The sequence below is a fragment of the Malurus melanocephalus genome, unplaced genomic scaffold, assembly GCF_030028575.1.
Source record: "Malurus melanocephalus ecotype Western Australia unplaced genomic scaffold, MMel_1.1 scaffold_14, whole genome shotgun sequence".
NCBI classification, from domain to species: Eukaryota; Metazoa; Chordata; class Aves; order Passeriformes; family Maluridae; genus Malurus; species Malurus melanocephalus.
The window spans coordinates 4,810,292-4,830,373 of NW_026623246.1; the positions used below are offsets into that span (position 1 = coordinate 4,810,292).

Consider the following 20,082-nt stretch of genomic DNA (forward strand, 5'->3'; position numbering starts at 1 on the left):
TGAGGTTTCCCTCTGCCATARCTGGATGCTCTTGTAAGACAAAGGCCAAGGAACAAGCAGAATGTAGATCATAGAATCCTGGAACACCCTGAGCTGGAAGGGACCCATCAGGATCATCAAATTCAGCTCCTGGCACAGTGCAGGACACTCCAAGAGTCACACCATGTGCCTGAGAGCGTTGTCCAAATGCTTCTTGAACTCTGTCAGGCTCGGTGCTATGACCACTTCCCTGGAGAGCCTGTTCCAGTGTCCAGCCACTCTCTGGGTGAAAAGCCTTTTCCAGATCCAACTTAGGTCTCCCTTGATCAGCTTTGTGCCATTCCCTTGTGTCCTCTCACTGGTCACAAGAGTGAGGAGATCGGTACCTGCCCCTCTGCCTCCCCTGATGAGGTTGTTGAAGACCACAACGAGGTCTCCCCTCAGTCACTTGGTAAATAAACCAAGTGACCTCAGCTGCTTCTCACACAGCTTCCTCTCCAGACCCTTCACCATCCTCTGGACACTCTCTAACAGCTCAATGTCTTTTTTATATTGTGGCACCCAGAACTGCACACAACATCCAAGGTGAGGCTGGCCCAGCCCAGAGCAGAGTGGGACAATCCCCTCGCTTGCCCGGCTGTGATGCTGTCCCTGATGCCCCCCAGGACACGGGTGGCTGTCCTGGCCACCAGGGCAYTGCTGGCTCATGGTCAGTTTGCCATTGAGCAGGACCCCCAAGATCATTTCCATGGCACTACTGTCATTCCCCAGTCTGTTGTCCACACTGGTATCTGTTCCCACACACCCAGGATTGCTCCGTCCCAGGTGCAAAATCTGGCACTTGCCCTTTTTGAACTTCTTGTGGTTGGTGGTTACCCAGAGCTGTAATTTATCAAGGTCTCTCTGCCCTTGAGGGAGTCAGTAGCTCTCCCCAATTTTTGTCATCAGCAAACTTACCTAGTATTCTTTCCAGCCCTGTGTAATGAAGTCATTAATGAAGCTGTTGAAGAGCACAGGGCTGAGCATGGAGCTCTGTGGAGCCCTGCTAGTGACAGTCCCCAGCCTGATGTCCCTTCATTGACTGTAAGTCTTGTGCCCAGCCCATGATCCCATTGCTCCCCCATTGTGTGATGGGGTTATCCAGTGTGAGCTGGACGCTTTTGCAGAAGGACACTGTGAGAGGCACTATCAAAAGCTTTGCTGAAGTCCAAAAGGTTACATCTGCTGCCTTTCCTAGGTTAGCTCGGTGGGTTACCCTGTCATAGAAGGAAATCAGGTGTGAGAAGCAGGACTTGCCCCTCATGAGGCTGTGCTGGCTGTGACCAGTGACTGCATTGTCCTCCAGGTGTTCTATTTCAAATACTTCCCATAATAATCTTTTCTGTGTAGTGAAACTGACAGGCCTATAGTTTCTGGAGTCCTCCTTGCCCTTTTTGAAAATCAGGAAAACATTCCCCAGCTTCCAGTCAGCTGGGACCTCACCAGCTTCCCAGGACCACTCAAAAATCACAGAGAGAGGCTTTGTGATGACTTCAGCCAGCTCTTTGAGAATTCAGGCCCAATAGATTTGTAGGGATCAGGCCCYGTAGATTTGTAGGSATCCAGCTGGAGCAGCAGRTCCATACTGTCATTTCCCCATGCACTGCACACATGGTGTGATAGTAAACAAAGCTTAGAGTAACTGTACATGTTGAAAAGCTTGGAGGTTTTGGTCTTGAAATTTTCAGTCAGATGCAAAGATATCAGCAATCCTCAGCCAASACTTCCAGCATCCCAGATGAGACTCTATTTTCATTACTACCAGTCTAGAGCTTCTTTTACTATAAATGAATGAAGTTGTGTAACRGTTGCCACCACTACTGCTATAATCAGAATCTGGGCTCAGTCTGATGCCATGATAGGTTCAGCTGCCAGTGGGGGAGAAGAGAAGGGAGAAGTAATTCACAGTTTTTAAGTAATTACCTSCCTAATTCAGGAGTGCATCACATTCCAAAATTAGGAGCCTCACTCTCTGCACAACCAGTGAAGAGAAGCATCTCTGGAGAGAAACACAGAGCATCCAAATTAGGAACTAAATATTCCTTAATTTAAATGTTCTGAATCACCTTTGGGAGGGATTCACCTACTTCTGTGCACTGACCATAAAGAGCCTCCTTTACACAGCCTACATTTGGTGCCTCAAATAGGTTATGGGATCATTCCAACTCTGCACGTYCCTAGCCAGCAAACCTTCCCCAAGCCACAACTCAGCACTCTGCTTCTAATTGTTTCTGTTTTACCCATAATGGTGAAGTACCCTGCAAYTACTTAGGTCAGTCTGCAAAGGTTTAACTTCACTGAGATGCATTTGCACTCGGGATTTAATTCAGTCCTCTGTATTCACCAGGACATCATCAGTCTTCTTTCATTTGCACTGGTGCAGGAGCAGTGATGTCCTTCAGGGCAGCTGTTCTGGTCTGCACATGACGCAAGAGACCTTGACTCAGAGGGGAAAAAGTGATGGATGCCAGTTGTAAAAACCTATTTCAGTCTATCATTTCAAACACGATGAAAAATCTRAAGTGAAAGGCTCCTCCTGTGTTTCCACATATCAGCTTTAGRCTGCTGTAATTGTTCAAAGGACTCCATCCCTTTTTCAGGATGAGGAAGGCTGCTGAAAGAAATAGCTGTCTTCTCAGAATATTTTAGTTGTTTCATTTGTCTATGAGGCAAGACGTGTCAAATTTTAACCCTTTCTCTGTTGTGATTTTGACCTGCACTGTGTTAGAGAATACCCAGTAGTAGCTGGGAGTAGTAGGGAGCAGGGATTACACCTAGCAGGCAAAAGGACAGAGTCATGCTGCCCTGAGGAGGAAAAGTGAAGAGAGAAAGTTTCACTGYAGAGAACTTGGTGGGTTCAAATCACAAAACAGCTTTTAGTCCTTCTGAATGATAGTACGAAAATAGCTTAAAGAGGCTTGCAGCATTTCTGTGGATTTTTTGATTAATTAGGGACTGTGTCAGCTTAACCCACAGTTCAGAGAATGATAAAAAGGCTGGTCATAATTGGAAAGACATAGACATTTTTCCATCCTCTCTGTTCTCCAACCCAGCAAGACTGTTCTCACATAGTCCACAAAAGCTTTCTTACTTTCCCACTTGTCTAGAAGCCCCCTAAGAAGGAACATCTTGTCAGGTCCTCAGCTAGGAAGTAGCAATACTGTTCCTTATCATAGGTTTGGAAAAGAAAACTGGCAGGTGAYTGGATCTGATCTGACAGTGAAGGAATTCTTCACCCAGTTAGAGACCACAGAGGTCACAGAAGAGGCTCTCCYTGCCTCTGGCATCTCCTTGTCTGCTCTGCTCTTGTGTTGAAGTAGCKGCTGCTGAAGACTTCACCAGGAGTGTAGCTCTGACAAGTACCAGCTGAAGGGGGGTCTTTTGGCTCTGAAGGGATCAGCCTTGGAGACAGCTGGACACACTTGGAATGAGCTCATCCCCTGGGTGAGCCCTGGAGAGGTGGCCCTGGGGTGGTAGGGGACCACCTTCCCAGCCATAATTGTTATCCTCCACACAGCAGCTAGACCAGAGGAGGCAGTTAGCCATAAATCACACCTCTTCAGCTTCTTTCGTGCTGGTTTTCCCATGTGGATAAGCCCCATTAGTTGCAGGGAATGTGTCAGACTCCACCAGTATCTGTGGGAGAAGAGTGGCTTTGGGAAGTTTTTGTCTGAACAGTTTCAGAAACCTACTGTGAAGTTTCTTGGTGCTGATGCAGAACCAAATTAAAAAGTGACTTCCATGTCTATAGCTYGATAGACCATTTCACACAGGCTGGGGAAGATTTTGGGTTGGTTTCTGCGTAGAACGAATGAAAATCTGATCTCTGCTCTACCACTTCCATGGTACACAGTGTTGCCCTCTGTCCCCATAACCTAGGAGACACTTTGCACAACTGCCAGAAGCCCAAGGGGTRTTGTGTGTGGTGCAGCTTCCAGAAAGAGATTTGAGGAGCCTAGAAGTCYTTTTTTCTATTTGGTAGTGCAGATTACAAAGCTGTAAATTACACTCTGAGCATACAGAGTAAGAAGAAATTAGATTTTCTACCTAAAAAATTTAAAAACAGATGGATTCACACATTGTTTCTTTGCATTACTTACTGCATAATAACTACAACATTATTTTTGATGGTATTTGAAGCCAGGGAGAAACACTGAAAATTTGGTCGTATTTGAGGAACAATTTAATTCAAGCAGCATCATTCAAATCCAAGTAAAACTATTTTCCAAAAAAAGTAGTGCTCTGGGGCAGTTCGTCCTAAAGGAGAAATTCATCATTTGGGTCTAATCCTTCTTCTGGTCAATATCTTGTGGCTTTTACACTGCCACAGTATCCTCCTGATCTCCGTGCAACATTTCTTACTGCATATAATGCTGCAAAACTACCTGCACTGGAAAAAAAGCTAGTGAATCTTGCTGATTAGAAAAGCAGCCTGAAGTTGTGTGTGTTTCAAAAAATGCCAAAGATGTACATACTAGTATGTTAAGAARCATTAATATCCTCATTTCTCTCCTGATATTAACAAATGACTTGAAAATCTAAATAGCAGTAGGTAAATAAAACAACAGCAAATATATATCTCATCACAGTGTATTTAAAATTTGGATAGGACACTGTATGCTCTTTTTTTAGGTAATGGAAACAGAAGCTGTAGCTTGAAATTAGATGATAAAGATAGGATTCATGTTGCTTAACGTTAATCACCTAAAGTGTAAACATTTAATCTGAGTTACTCTATACACTTTTTATAGCCAATAAAAAAAAAAAGAGCAAGATCTGCAGAAGACAACTCAAGTCTAAAAAAGGTGCCAAAGTCTTAGAGATGCAGTGCCTTCTAGAGGTACTTTTTCTTTCCCTCTTTTGAGGGAGCCCAAACACCAAGCCTGGACCAGCCACACATTTTTAGATTATTTCTAAATAATTATTTCTAATCATATTAGATTAGTTTAGAGAGAAGTAGCCCAGCATACACATCCAGGAGTTCTAAAGTGCTTAAATCCCAGGAGAGCTGAATAGGAAAGTGTGGTCACCTTCTTTGCTGGTGAATAGATGATGGGGTGAGGTTGGGGGTCTGGATTTGCTGGGCACCAGGCTGCCAGTGCCAGACCTCAGGGGAGGTTCAGCTGCGGGATGGCTTGGCTTGCTCAGCATTTGGGAGCTGGTTACTGATAAGCCACCTCCACAAAGCTCATGTCACTCTGGATTTATGTAAGCAAGGGGAAACAGCAATCTGAAAAAACAGCCATGCCCTCTGGGGCTCATGGCATTAGGATGGTTCTTCCTGACAGCTTCAACCATGCCAGATGACGAGCAAGTAATTTAGCAAGCTATAAAAATAGAAGCATCTGTGTATTGAAACKCTTTAGATAACAATGCCATACTTTYCAGCATCAKAACATTTTTACTTATTCTAATTCTTCCATTTTTCAGAGGGTCTATTCATTTTTGCACCTGTAATACATTTGCACTGTCTCTGCCTTACAGAGCTAACCATGTAAAAATGGTTATCTGGGGAAGAAACCTATACTTAACAACATTTAAAATTTTAGACAAAGGGAAAATTMCCCTGGCTCAGAATCATTTTTTTCCCCCTGACCTTTAATATTCTCTTAGTCACTAATATCCATATCTTCTTCTTCACCACTGAACTTCACCACATTCCTTTCCATTGAGAAATTAGGTTAGAAATTAGGGGAGAAATCTCTATTGGGGATATATCTGCAGTCTTCCACACACCCTTTTGCAGTGCATGAAGCAGGGGAGGAAGTCAGGGAGCTGAAGTGACAGCCCATTCCCACCCATGTCTTCTCTGGCAAACACAGCAAGTGCTGAAACTCCAGACCTTGCAGCATCTCCAAGCCTGGCATTTCCTTCAGGACTGGCATCAGGCAGTGTGCCCTGTCCTTCCTTTGTTACTGTGATTCTCCCACCATTAGATTTCAGATCTGGGCAATCCTTACGCAGCTGTGTTGTGAGAGATGGTGTTCAAACTCCCCTCTTGGTGTGGCTGAAAAGTCTGTGGCCCCGGTATTTGCGAAGAGGTCACATTTAATGTCCTTTGTTAGCCCATTTAAATCATCTGTGAGTAGTTCTGTCTGATCAGGCTTATTTCTGCAAACCTTTTCATCTCTTTGACCTTTATAGTTCTCTGTGTTTACCATTATATTACACAGGCAACCAAATTTTCAGCACCATCAAAGAAATATTAAACCAAAATTTAATATTTATCATTGTGAAAGTTTTACTTRCTCCTACAACTATATTTTTTCTATTTTGCTTTCATCCTTGCTCTTTCAGAGCCTCTCAAGCACTTGGAGTAATTCCTGTGGTGTTGCCCTAAGACACAAAAACATAACAGCAGTCATATATCTGTGACTGTATACAAAGATTGAGCCATTTCATATTCAAAGTTTCTTTAGAAATTGTAATTGCATTTGCCCTTCTGTCACAGACTTCTGTATTTCTTCCCAATTTATCCCTAAACCAGTTTTGGTTCCTAACCACTGAATTCCCTTCAGTCTGTAAAAAGCCTTCAGGCCACTGAGCTATCAGCACTACATTCATTTTCTTTCCCCAGTGCTCTTTTAGCAGTGCCATGAGACCTCAGCAAGGCAGCTGAGCTTGGCCATATTCCAGTAGMAGCCTTTGAGCACATGGGCTTAATTTTCTTCCTCATAGAAGACCATTTAAATCTGTCTTTTATTTTTTTTAAGGCACTTTGAATAGTTCTGTTTTCTAGTAGAAAAACAAATTGCAACAGTAAATCTTTTTTAACTAGTGTGGAATAAGGAGCAAAATTAATGAATGTAATGCCATTGACTCAAACCCCAGTGAAATATACCTGTGACTCTTTACTCTTAAGTCTCTACTTTCATTTATATCTTTATGCTACCCAGTATGTGCATATCAGTTTGTATAATACGTGAATAAAAAACAGATTTAATTCTTTTAAATACATGGATTCAATTCTAGTTTCATAGAGCATATCAATGAACTGTCATTATGCTGACAATATTCTTGCTCTGTTTCAGTTTTTGCAATGTTAAAAGATACTTTCCTAAACTTGTGAATTTTTTATGGGCCTCCTCCTGTTAGTAGCCAGCTCATGGCCTCATCTCCCTGCTCTCATGAAATGCACTGCTGCCCCATAGGGCTCAGGGACGCCCACAGGGCTGGGAACAGACCTTTGTATGTTCGATGTTTAGAGGTTGTGGATTGGTCACAATCCAAGCCTTCATCTACAGTGCTTGTGAAAAGTCCACTGAATTTAGTGAAGCTGATGAAACTCACAGAAATGTGTTTGTTCAAAAATTCAGTTTTATGAAGTAAATAACACACCATGAAAAATACCAGCATGATGGCTKAGCTGTGATGTTCAATGTATAAATACTTCCAGCACCTTGTGACTCCCAGCTAGGAAAACAACAGAGCAGACTCCCTCTCTGAGATGAGCATGGCAGTGGCTTTAATAGGCTGGGCGATGTCAGGGTGTTGGACATCTGCAGTGTCTGGAGCACTGGTGGCTGCAGATGCTGCACACTTCCCATTCTCACACACAGCAGATATCACAGGACTTTGTTCAGAGAGGGGTGATAACATCTGATGACATTCAGCATCCACTCCAAACCAGCAGCCCCTACACTGGATGAATCCTGTTTTCCCCAAAATGCAAGGGAAGCCTCCTGGATGATGTCAGCTTGGTTAAYCTAGGTGCAAGGAACCCGGTCTAGGAGAGTAGAACAATGAAGCACGGGCACAAATCRCCTGTAGCTCACCTAAGTGATGAATGTGCATTTCATTTATCATCAGTTTATGTGAGAGTCAGTCCAGTGGGTGTATGTTTACATTTCAGAGTGCTTAGTTCAGGGACTGGGGTGGTTTGCTGTACTAGGACTTCAAAAATTGATTTTGCATCTAGGCAAAGTGTTCAGTGCCTGCTCAACACACATTGTCAGGACACTGCAGCCATGTCCCATGGWGAAAAGCTGTACCAACACACTGCATTTTAAAAGTGAATGTAGTATGAAARATATTTACCTGAGGAAGTATTTTCAAATTGTCTCTGTATCATCAACAAAACATGACTAAAGAGCAATCTTGACTTCTTCAAAATGTCTGGATATTGAAAAGTCAGCARATATCATGAAAACTTAAAGAATTTCAGCCAAAAAGGGTGAGATACAGGCATGTAATAAAACAAATTTGTAGTGGAAACTCSTATGCAATCTTAACCATAGCAGTCAAGACTCAATGAAAACTACTCCCCAAGCAATTTTTAAAACACAGAGGTTTTTTACCTTCTTCAGTTGCACATACATGTTGCAGTTCTACTCTTCTTCCTCTTTCATTAAGTTGGCTTAGAATTGCTGTAATTTTCAAAGTGTTCATTATGYATGGAGCCCTTTAGTATGCAGTGAATCCGTGCCCCCAAGGCCTTTAAGTGAAGCCCACATTGTGCCAGTCTCTTTCCCCACAGCTGTGCTGCTTGCAAATACTCCCTTGACAAAGCAGCAGAAATTACCTCTCTGCTTTGTGATCCTCTGCAGACTAGRTCTTCCTTTCGTCTGGACACTTAAAAAGCCTTGTTAGATTTTTATCTTCGGATCTTTTTTATAGTGTTACATCCTAAGCTAATGGTACTGTAGTATACCTAAAGAATTATCATTTTTTTAATGTTTAATAATCTGTAGTTAAAATTACTTTGGACAATATTGCTAACAGCTGGGTTTCAGTTAATACAAAATCAGATTCTTTGGGCTATAATTTGATATAAAACTGTTGTATTATCATAATCACTGGGATTTAATTTAGAATTATAAACCAGCACTGGCTCAGGCATTAAGTCCTATGAGGGAGAGAAAATTAGGCCGACTCTCACTCCAGTATGTAACTTCCACATTTTATTTTGTACATACAGATTAACTAATAGTCTTACTATATCAGTAATAGCTCTGTTCTGATTTTAAACTGCAGCAGATCTGTTTATTAGCAGAAGTTATTACTGGCTTTCACTGGCATGAGATCACAATTAGGCTTCCTATCTTAATTTCTCTCAGTATATTATTTGGACTGAAGATACATTGTAGCACATGACTCTRGACATCACAAACTAAATTAATTCTCTAGAGAAGACTATTTTGTTTCAGTAAACCAAGCTCATAGCTGAATCTGTACGAGTAGTAGAAGCTGAAGCTGTGTGTCAAGGTCCAGCATCCACCACAGTTGTGTATGCAATATTTCAGGAGGAAGCCCAGATTGCAGGCATTGCTGTTTCTCCAGTTAAATGTAGTGATCTGCTTTGAAGCCTCAAATTACAGTGACCAGTTTCCAGAAGGGCTTGCAAGAGGGTGGTGTTTTTTTTTTATTAAATTAGATGGGAAATAATAAAACCAATAAATAATAATAAATGTATTTTTTCAGAGTCACTTTTCTGTGAAGAAAGGAGCTGCAGCCTTGGGTATTGGTACAGATAGTGTGATTTTGATTAGATGTGATGAAAGGTAAGTGAAGATGTCAAATACAGCTCATTTTGTGGTGCATGGGAAAGAATCAGCAGGTGCTCAGCTCAGAGAGAGTATGCAAGATGTGGTCAGCAGTTGGTATAATTTGCCATAGCACTGTCATCTTCAGCAGCCTTATACTAATTTATCCCTCTTGAGGAACTGGCTCTGTTAGTAGCTTCTTTATGGGTCCATTTTTGGAGTTCATGAAAAAATCTTTAAAATTTTTTTCCTCAGAGGTTTCTGATACTTCTTTTTCTTTCMATCTGAAGTGAAACAGGGTATCAAAATAATATCATTCTTTTTTTTTTTTTGTGCTTAGAAACCAGAAGGAAGCTTGTTTTAGTCAAAATAGACTAAAAATTTTGATCCATTACTATGAGTTGAAGTGGGTCGTTTATGGGAATAAAATATTTAGGAGCATTTGCTAATGTAATTCTGTTACTTCGTGCCCCCACCATCTTTCTCAGATGGATACATTTCCCTCAGTGGCCTTGACAGGGAAATGCTTGTGAYTGGCTGTGAAGAGAAGGATCTTGTGGGAAGCATAGGCTGAGGAAGATGATGGTCTCTGGAAGYCAGCAGCACAGGAGGCGACTAATCTGCAGGTCACATAGGCTCCAAAAAAGGATGGAAGATAATTTCCTGCTTAACTCCCCCAAATAAAAGGTTTCGATTCCCTGTGAAAATCCATTTTCAGAAAACAAAAGTATATTAACAAAATCAACATATATTCCAACAAAAATTTTCAGTTTTAGGGGAAAAAAACACTTTCTATGGGACAAAAATTAATACAGAAACTCRTACTGGTTTAACTGAGAGTCTTTTCAGTAGAAAATGCTGTTTGAGTCCCTCATTGTTACAAGGTATTGGATTAATTATGTCTCTAGCAGAAATGGAAGGTTTTGCTGCTATCAGAATACTCTGTTCCCACATTAAAAACAAGCATCAAGTAAGCAATTTACAGTGCTAATCACAGTGCCTGCATATTGACTTATGGCATTATTATCTCTTTATTAACAAAAGACTGAACACACCTTGAAGAGGATTTAATGACGTCAAAACAACCAGCACACATCAAAATAAATCCCCAGTTGTTTCTATTCACTGAAGATGGATGTGGATCAATGAAGTCGTGTTTTCCTTTTCTTCTGGTGCAAATTCAGCGTGATGATTTTCTGTGAAGCCCACAATGGTTRGCCTGCCCACGCTGAAGGGAGCAGCAGGATTAGTGTGTGTGTCTCAGCAGACACCACAGGGACACAACAGATTGTCTGCACAGGACATGGGCTGGTGTGGTTGAGAAGACCCTCTGTGAAGATTGGGACTGTGGAAGGGTGAAGGAGCACYTTGATATCTTTTTGATGTTTTCAGCATGACCAAGCATTCTTCCTGGTGGCTCTTTCCCCTTCTGACCCCACCTGCCAAGTTTGCCTGGTTTAGCTGGTAAASCTTGACATTGGGTATTGCACTCTCCTGGCCATGAATTCCTGCTTGTGTTTGATGTAACCAGGGGCTGGATAATCACTTGCTTTGGTAAAAAATTTGGTAGTGAAAGCATCTGCCCAGTCCTGTGTATGTTTTTATGCACAAGCTCACTCAATTAGAAACTCTTAAAGACCAATATCTGAATTATGTTGGGAAGAGGAGCTCATTGCCCTCCTTTGACATAGTTTTATTTTGTTTATTCCTCTAATGATCCCAGGARCTGYTTTTGAGGACAAGACAAAMTACTTTTCTCTGAACGTGTCCATGTGTCTCAGGGGAGATCACAAAGAGTTGAATACTCATTAGAGCTTCTTTGCACTTCTGCAAGAAAAATCAGGGCTAATTTTTAGATTTGTAGAGCTTGTTATTTTTAGTTCTTCTCTTYAGTATTTTAGTGTTTTGAATATGCAAGAGAGATTTTGCAAAAAAAACCTCAGCAGTACAAACACATGTCTACTGAAATAAATACCATCTTACAGTATGAACTATGTAAGGATGAAAACTTACAAAACCAACAGCATCTTACTACAATAAATAAATAATTTTTTTAAAGGATATGCATCCAAATGTCATGAAAACAATTCAAGGGTTTTTATGCAAAATGAAACTAAAACTAACGGGTTTATTAGTTTCCATGTAACTTTATTTTGAGCTTTAATAAAGGTTGTTCCTTCTTTTATAGCAGCTTAGTGAAAGAAAAAAMCTGAAAAAGTCTTAAAAATTAATATTAATCTAAATGTACAACATTCAAAGCCAGTGAAGACTTATTTCTGCAACATGGGAACCTGTCATGTTTGTATTGCTGGTTTTCATACTGCCTCTTCTTTGATAGGCTTCCTTGTGTCTAAAGCAAACTCTAGCCTCAATATTCTCTTGTGCCTCGTTCATCTGCAGGATTTCCTGAATTAGCTTTCAAGCCTTATAYGACTGAGTCTGAATCTGAAGTAGATGGTTCATACTAGAGGTGTTGTAAATACAGTCAGTGCAGAGAGCCTGACAGTGCATTTAGCGAGTCTAGACTGGCAGCTTCTCACACCCTGCTTCAAGAAAATGCCAACGTGTAATTCACTAAACCATGGAAAAGTCACCCTGAAATGAGTTCATGCCTGGCAAGGGAACACAGAGACAACTGCTGATACCACAGCTCAGTTGCACTGCTCAAGACCATGCAGCTTGGCTGGCATATTCTGTGCCTGCTGGGAGAAGACCATGGAATTTGGCACTCTGTGAGCTTCTTGGGGTGCTGGGCTGAGCCTCTCCCTGGGAGCCTGAAGCTTCTTCCCAGGGCTGTAACTGCAAACAGGATCAAGAGGCTCCAAGGAACAGCATCAGTCTTTGATGGGATGGCCATGAGATAGCTCCTCTCAGTTACCATCACCATATTGATGCAAATACATTGACTAAATAATTAGGGTAAAAGCTCAGACTAATGGACAGAGTCTTTCTGTGCACTTCATTCCTGCATAACTCTTGGGCAAAAAAAAATCACTTTGCTTCTTTGGGTTTTCTATAAACTGAAGAAGTAACAGCAAAAGTTGAATACAAGATCAAATTACTGATATAACTCTCTCTTGCTCCAGAGGGAAAATGATCCCATCAGACCTTGAAAGAAGAATTGTTGAAGCCAAACAAAAAGTAAGTTTACCAGCTTTTCTGCTTCCAAAGAAGAAAAAAGCCTGAAGGATGTTAAAGCTAATTGTTTGCTTTCCTTGGTGAAACRACACAGACTTGCCCATTAAGTTTTGATTTATTTCTCAGAAATGTAGCCTGCCAATTAATGAGGCAAGAGTTGCTAGGATATTAGGTTTAGAGGTATTGTATAATATCATGGGATATTTGGCTTTCTTTTTATATGTTTTTCTGCATAACACCTTCCTCTTTTATATTATCATCCTATGATGCAGTTTCTCGGCTGAGTATTGTCAAAACCAGAGTAATCATTTTGGGGAATTTGTTTTGTTTGTAATGCACTGAAAATTATTCTCATAGACTGACCAAATCAGTGGTAGGTAAACTAAAATCCTCACATCTCTAAAAATGCACTCACTCTTGTACATATTCACTAAGAGAAGCTAGAATTAAAATTTCAGATTAAAGTATGCAATGAACTTGCCCCTGTGCTTTCAACATTTATATTCACTRGACACACAGCAGTCAAAGCTGATCAATGACACAAATCTTCATTAAAAGCTCACCTTTTCCAAGAAAAGCAATACAGTAGATAAAAAAATAAGGCAAAATGACAATAGAGTGTCACTCAAACCTATGACTGTTGCAGAAGGAAGTTTGGACTTTTTTGATGGTTTGAACCCCAGTTGTGCAAAACTAAAGGAGCCACTCTTGACCTCTAGGTATTCCTTATAAAATCAACAGAACTACCAATGAAATTTAAATTAAACACTGGTATAATTTTTAGGAGACCCCAAACCTTATAGTGCAGAAATGATGGCCAGTGAGTGCTCTGTTGTGAGACAAAGCATTTAGCAGAGGGAATCCAAGAGATGGTGCCTGGCCTCTGTGGATGCTGCTGTTTTTAACTTTGAAAAGCTGTCTCTGCTCTGCATGAGGGATAGGGCTGGAGGCAAACCCCCCCAACTCCTCTGTCCACTGCCCCGGGAGACACCCCCAGACACGATGTTCCCGCTGCAAAACTGGGACACCACATGTCCAGACACTCGCTGGGATAATTGCAGTGCAGCCCAGGGCACAGTCCACCAGAAATGCTTCTCTCACTGTGGTGCCTGGTTGAGGTTTGTTTATGTGACATCCTGCAGTGCAGATTTGTTTCAGGCAGGTGGTGTGAAGCAGAATTKTTCTGTTGAGCCCTTACCTGTCTCATGCATCCTAATAAATGGAGGATGCTGGTTTGGAAGTTTGCTGCCACCTTAAGGTAGAAACCATAATATCGCTAGCATTTAAACTGAGWAAACCGGTGTAACCTAGCACAGATGTCCTGCTCTGGGAGACACTTGTGGGGGCAGCACAAGGGGTGCTGGGGCTGCCGCGGGATGAGGGGGATGCAGCACTCTGACCACGCATAATGTCTCTGCTTTCTTGCAGGGATTTGTTCCTTTTCTGGTGAGTGCCACGGCTGGGACSACAGTGTATGGGGCATTTGATCCTCTCATAGCCATTGCAGACATCTGCAAGAAATACAAAATCTGGATGCATGTGGATGTGAGTACCATCATATGTGGCAGGCTGGATTACAAGGTGCATTAGCATTAATGTGTTCATTTTAGGCAGTGTTATCTTGTACAAAACCCGGTGTATTTGGTTCCTGTAATTAAGTCTAACATCCAAGCACTGACTTCCCACACCTCTGAAAGGCTCAGGTCATAGAGATATTTTAGGAGCTGTGACTGTAGTTGTACTTCCAGCAACTGGGACACTTAAGATGACCTAGTTTGAGTACTTTTGGCTTTCAGCTTTATCTTAAATGCCATTAGTAAAGAAATACATAAGAAGCATACTGAGCACTGGCTCAGCTTCTGCAGCAGCTGCAAAATAAATACGTAAGGGAAAGGCTACATTTGTCTGGAATAAAGCRCTGTAAATTGCTGATCAGGTTAATTCAAGTGCTAGGGAAATTTATCAGATTGGCTACTTAGCTTTATCCAGGCTCTTGCCAAGAAATCTTTCTGAAGGATCATCTTTCAGCTCTGGGAATATCTTCTGTGTCATTTTTGTAAATCCCTTCTCCAAAAAGGCTTGGTAATTGACTTCTCATAAGTTTGGGAGCCTTGATTTTRTATTACTGTGTCAGCCAAAATCAGTCCAATTCAAAGGAAGAATTTGTATTTMCCTTAAATAATTCTCAGTCACATGAAACGCCTGCCTGTCCCAGATCTCTATGAGGAAAGCAAATGAGTAGAGGGCAAGCAGTAGCGGGTCCAAAATAGGATGAAAACTCCCCAGAGTAGCTGAGATCCCAGCTTGGTGTGTTATTATAACTTAGTCACTACAAGAGGAAAGGCAGCTGACCCAGGAGCAGCTCTGCAAGTCATTAATTACAGCATGGGGGAGCCCAGTATGGGAGGGGGTGAGTGAGGGGTTTGCAGATGGTCAGGGTGGGTGCCTGGACTAGGGGCTGTTAACCACTGCTTCCAAGATACTGGAAGAAAATGGTTAGTACAGCTAATGCCTCAGGCCCCATCTGCCTGGTCATTTTGGAATGTGCCACATCAGCAAGATAAAAAGGCTCCCAAACTGATGGGAATGCATAGATGTCATGACAGAGAAAAGCAGATCYCTCATTAAGATAATGTGTCTTGCCTTCCAGGGAGCATGGGGTGGTGGGCTCCTGATGTCRAGGAAACACAAATGGAAGTTAAATGGCATTGAAAGGTATGCTTTATTAGTAACAGTGAAAGATGTTTATTAAATGTATTTTAACAAAATTGTGATTACCATAGCAATGCCTATGAAAATTAAGGGTCAATGTTATCTCCAAGATCCARTAGGGAGAAATCATATGAACTGTCCTTCCAGCTGAAGCAGCATTGCTGACTGCCTTTGTGCCACGGTTGTGCTATTTGTTTTGGAGTATAAACAGCAGACATTCCATGCTTGTTTTTCTGTTCCTTCCACCATACATTCACAGATCCAGAGCAGCTCCTGCATTATTCTCTGAATTAGCAATTTAATTTCTCTAAGAAGTGAATCTTGTGGRTCTTGTACACTGAAGACTTAAGTCTAAAATGTGGATGTACCTGCAGTTACGACAGATGTCCTGCCCTCTCACTTCTAGARAGCATAGCCCTCTCCAGACTATTATTATTGTTTTTACTATTTTGATAATTATTTYAAATTATTTTTATTATTGTATTTATTGTGTTATTGATGTCTTCTCAGTAAATCTGTGCCTGGGTATATACACAGTTGTAGTCCTGAGCTCATAAACATTGCAGATAATGCAGACGAACATAAGTGATGGTACTCCAGGCTGGAAGGACTGATCTTAAAAGCAGCTGCTTACTCGGAAATGTTTTGGTAAGCTGTGGAAATCCTTCCCATAGGATGCTGAGATTTATCTGCATTCAAGGAAAGACAAAAACCATTCAGGATTTCTGTGAGCCACAAATGAGTGGAAGCTCAGAGAGTATTTAGAGAAAATTCATATGTGCTTGCCCTGTTTTGTATTCTTCCCAGTCACCTATTTAGGAGCACTTCCTAGAGGCACTGTACTGGGCTAGATGCAGTCACTCTCATTTCTGTATTTCCTGAAGCTCATGATTTTTGAGAGGAAATCATTACTCCCTTCCTCCTTCTTTATTGCTAAATCAAATTGCTGTTCCTTGCCAATTAAAATTACAAACAACTTCCTCATCCTGATCCTGGAGATTACAAGGATACCTTGATGATTCAGTACTTTTCTCATACATCTCACATTCAAAATTTGGAAAGCAGCCAATGGTTCTATGAATTCGATTTAGTTAAGACTGCCTACAGCACTCCAGACTTACATATCATGCATTAAAAGGACATATATCCAAATATCCAGCAAGTTAGAAAAATCTGTGTCATTGCTTGTGAGGGCAGAGTACCAAACAACGAGTTTTCCTTCCAAATTGTGCTGGAACGAGAAGTTCAGGTTAAACCTATTTTGGAGCATTTTCCAAATAATACGCTTTAGATCCAGAGCTCCACTGGATTTTATGAAGTCCTTTTATAAGCACCATCTCAATATGTTTGGCAATCAATGAAGGAAATGTGTTATTTTGAATGCTGTTCTTCTGCTAGCTGGACACAAGGACTCATTTCTGTTTGTCCAGATGTCAAGTGAGGGAACCTTTAGAGCAGACCTTTTATGGACCTTTCTGTTTTATGGGAGATAATGGAGTCATCGCAGGTGTGAACAGAAGAGAACTGAAGCTGGTACTTATATTGGATAGGAGAGGGAACATTTACTGGAGCACACTGTGCTCTGAGTACTCCCATCCTTCTGGTACAGTCAGTCCAGCAGAAATACTCCTTTCACAGGCCAGATGAGTTGCAGGACTGTCCTTCCCATGCCCTCCCATCCCCACATGGCAGATTTCAAGGTCSATGGCACCCTGAAGGAAGCACAAGCCCCAGTGTGGGGAGCAGATAGGTCTGGCCTCCATCAGGAGTTCCAGCCTGGTGTCTCTCATCCAGAGGCTCATGCAGAGGGTGACAGCTACATGAGAAAAGCCTGTGTGCAGTGAGTGCCCCTGCAGAGGGTCTGGACATCCTTCCCAARGCTGTGGCTGGTCAGTGACTGTGCCTCAGTCTGTATTTAATGATGGCCCAGGACCAAATWCTRCCAGTTGTGAATCTCTCCTRTCATCYATTTGAAATCTCYCAAGGAAAAATACTCCTTTTTTTCYTGTCTTTGACCCACAGCCAAAAAATCACATAGGTTCTTRGTGCTCAGTTATTTGGGCAAACATGAGATGCTTTTAGAAAACATCTGTGGATTCCTGTAGATGTATTTACCTCAGTTTGTCTCRGTCAGCAATTTCTTCAAACACATACTGATGACAGAAGCCCAAAATAACTGGTAATGAAAAATGGTGGATTTTCCTATTACCTAATTAATTCTTTTTTGTGTGTGTAATTGGTATATAATTGGGTAAATAAGTGACCATAGGGTGAATTAAATGTTTGAGGCAGATAATTCACATCTGGATGTTGTCAGCAAGTAATCCTTTTGCTTGAGAAAATGCATACCATTATTGTTACTTAGAGGTCTCTTAAAGAATTTCTGTCTGATTTTGCATAGGCACAAATAAAATTAAAGAGTATCATATCAAGGGAAAGTCATAGACCTGAGTAGCTGTTCTGAATCATTAGCTTTGGTGTTGTAATCAGATGACTGACTGATTAAAAGCTGCCAAATACTCCAGAAGCCAAGCCAAGTGGCCAGATGTTGCCTGTGGAAGACTGTTCCCTGCAGATATTGCATCAGGCACTTGCACAGTCCCATTTAAATAGCAAAGGAGAAAGCACAGAAGTACTGCCTGATGTCAGAGCGATTTTTGAATTTGCTTGCTTTGAAGGAGTGGAAGCAAYTTGGCAGGGTGTGCATAAACCTGTAGCACTGTCTCCAAGCCCTGCAAAGGCAAAAACTGCCAGATTGTAACATGCTCACCTCTGTTCACATCAGCGTTACCTGTAAGTGTGTCCTGGGTCCTTGAAGTTTCCACAAGCCTCAGTTGACTGATTTATGCCAATTTATAYCGTCAAAATCCAAATCACTGCACTAGATGAAATCAATGCACTGTGTCCTTGACAGCCTGACAAACAGGGTACAAATATATACATTTATCAGCTAATTCATCATATGTAATAATAGTAATTATAAAATGGCCAGTCAAGGATAACACAAAATTAAAATAATAAACAACTGAACAATCTTCTATTCAGCCCCTGCCACAATCCCAAATGCCTCTTCTCTAGACTATTTTGTGTCAGCTCTGTTTGTTCACAAAATCTAGGCTGACAACAGTTTTTCTAACAAATGTGTCCTGAAAGGAATAAGGATCAGACTTTTTTCCAGAAGGATGGGTCGATTCCATGCTTGTTACTCTAATTGTGTGAATTGCCATAGCCAAGCAAAAATGAGAGAGCWATGAAAATTTGCCATCAGCAGAACAACAAGAAAAATTATTTTGGGCCAGGTTTTCCAAGTTACTAAGAGAATTAGGGATGCTCAGAAGTATTTCAAGGAATTTTAAAAAATGCCTCTATAAGCTAATTACTAAAATCTTGCTGAAACTGGGATCAGAGGGAGGGAGATCTGTGAGGTTGCCAAGTTCCTATCTGCATCTTTAATCAGCAGTGTGATTTTAGAAAGTTCATCAGTCATGTGGGTGTTTTTAGGAAGTTTGCCCTATGTTTATAAAGTATAGATGGCTCCCCAGAAAGTTTAATAGTGATTAAATTTAGTGGATAGAGCAATTATCCTGTGATAAATTGCCAGGATTGTAATCCAAAAGCCAACTGGAGTGGATTAGGTCCCCTGTGAAGGCATTGCTTTCCTAATATCAGCCATKATTATTTTCAGCTTTGCTTGCTCAGAAAAAGAAAAATAGTGAGTATTGCTACATGTTCAGTATTATTCTAATTACTTCTAAATGTCTCTGGGGTTTCATCACATAGTACAATGTATGAGTTTCGTGTGCTTTGCTGTCCCAGGGCYAACTCAGTGACCTGGAACCCTCACAAGATGATGGGTGTCCCACTGCAGTGCTCAGCCCTGCTAGTAAGAGAAGAGGTAAGTCACAATATACGCGTTTCTCTGCTCCTTTCTGGCATTTTACTCTTGGAAGTCCTGGACTTTTTCTTCATAACTGTGCCATAGCTAATATTTGCTAAGGTGATGAGGATAATAAGAGGAAACCTCTATTTACATGCTTAGGCTGTGACTGCAAAAGGAATTAAAGCAGACATCTAGCAGAAATGAGCCAATCAGTGGCAATATCTGTACAGAGTTTTGTGACTTTCCATTCTAAATGTCCATGGGTAAGTTGTGGGTGCATAACTGTGTAACCTCTCTAGTTCCTGTGGGGCATAATGGTCCTCTTGGGGTGAATGGCATGGTTTACATGCAGCACAACATTTGGACCAGAATCAAAGCATCATTATGCTTTCTAGACTTTTATKATATTCCTACCCAGCCTTGATCTATATATCCACTTGGGGGCATGTGGAAGTAAAAATGGAACACTAAGTGTACTCGGAATAAAAAGTAGACGTTTCATTTAGTGCTAGAATTTGAATTACCCTTCAAGCCTTTAATTTCCATACAACCATCAGTTACTGGGACAGCTGTTGTACAGCCACCACTTAATAGACCAGCTATCAAAAAGCTGGTTGCTGTTTTGCTAACAGCTGTACAACAGATTGTATACAAAGTGATTGCACTTAGGAAGAGAGAAACTGGCTTTTATTTGCCCTCTGGGTCAGTTCCCCAAGACAAATCCTGCCCARTTGAAGTCAATACCATCTTTGACTTCTAGTGAGAACAGATGGCTCAGATTAGGAGAAAGTCAACTTTTCCCCCCTCTCATTTTGCTATCTCAGTTTTGAGTTACACATAAAGATTAGACTT

General features: G+C 41.3%; 1 protein-coding gene across 1 annotated transcript in view; it reads left to right on the forward strand.

The window, feature by feature from the left end:
- Nucleotides 1-20,082, forward strand: part of GAD2 (glutamate decarboxylase 2) — a 40,833-nt gene that overhangs the window by 12,985 nt on the left and 7,766 nt on the right. Inside the window, exons 7-11 of the mRNA XM_057384073.1 lie at nt 9,439-9,518; nt 12,587-12,641; nt 14,067-14,183; nt 15,289-15,353; nt 19,167-19,245. Coding sequence (XP_057240056.1) covers nt 9,439-9,518; nt 12,587-12,641; nt 14,067-14,183; nt 15,289-15,353; nt 19,167-19,245 — 396 coding nt within the window. The remainder of the gene's footprint in view (nt 1-9,438; nt 9,519-12,586; nt 12,642-14,066; nt 14,184-15,288; nt 15,354-19,166; nt 19,246-20,082) is intronic.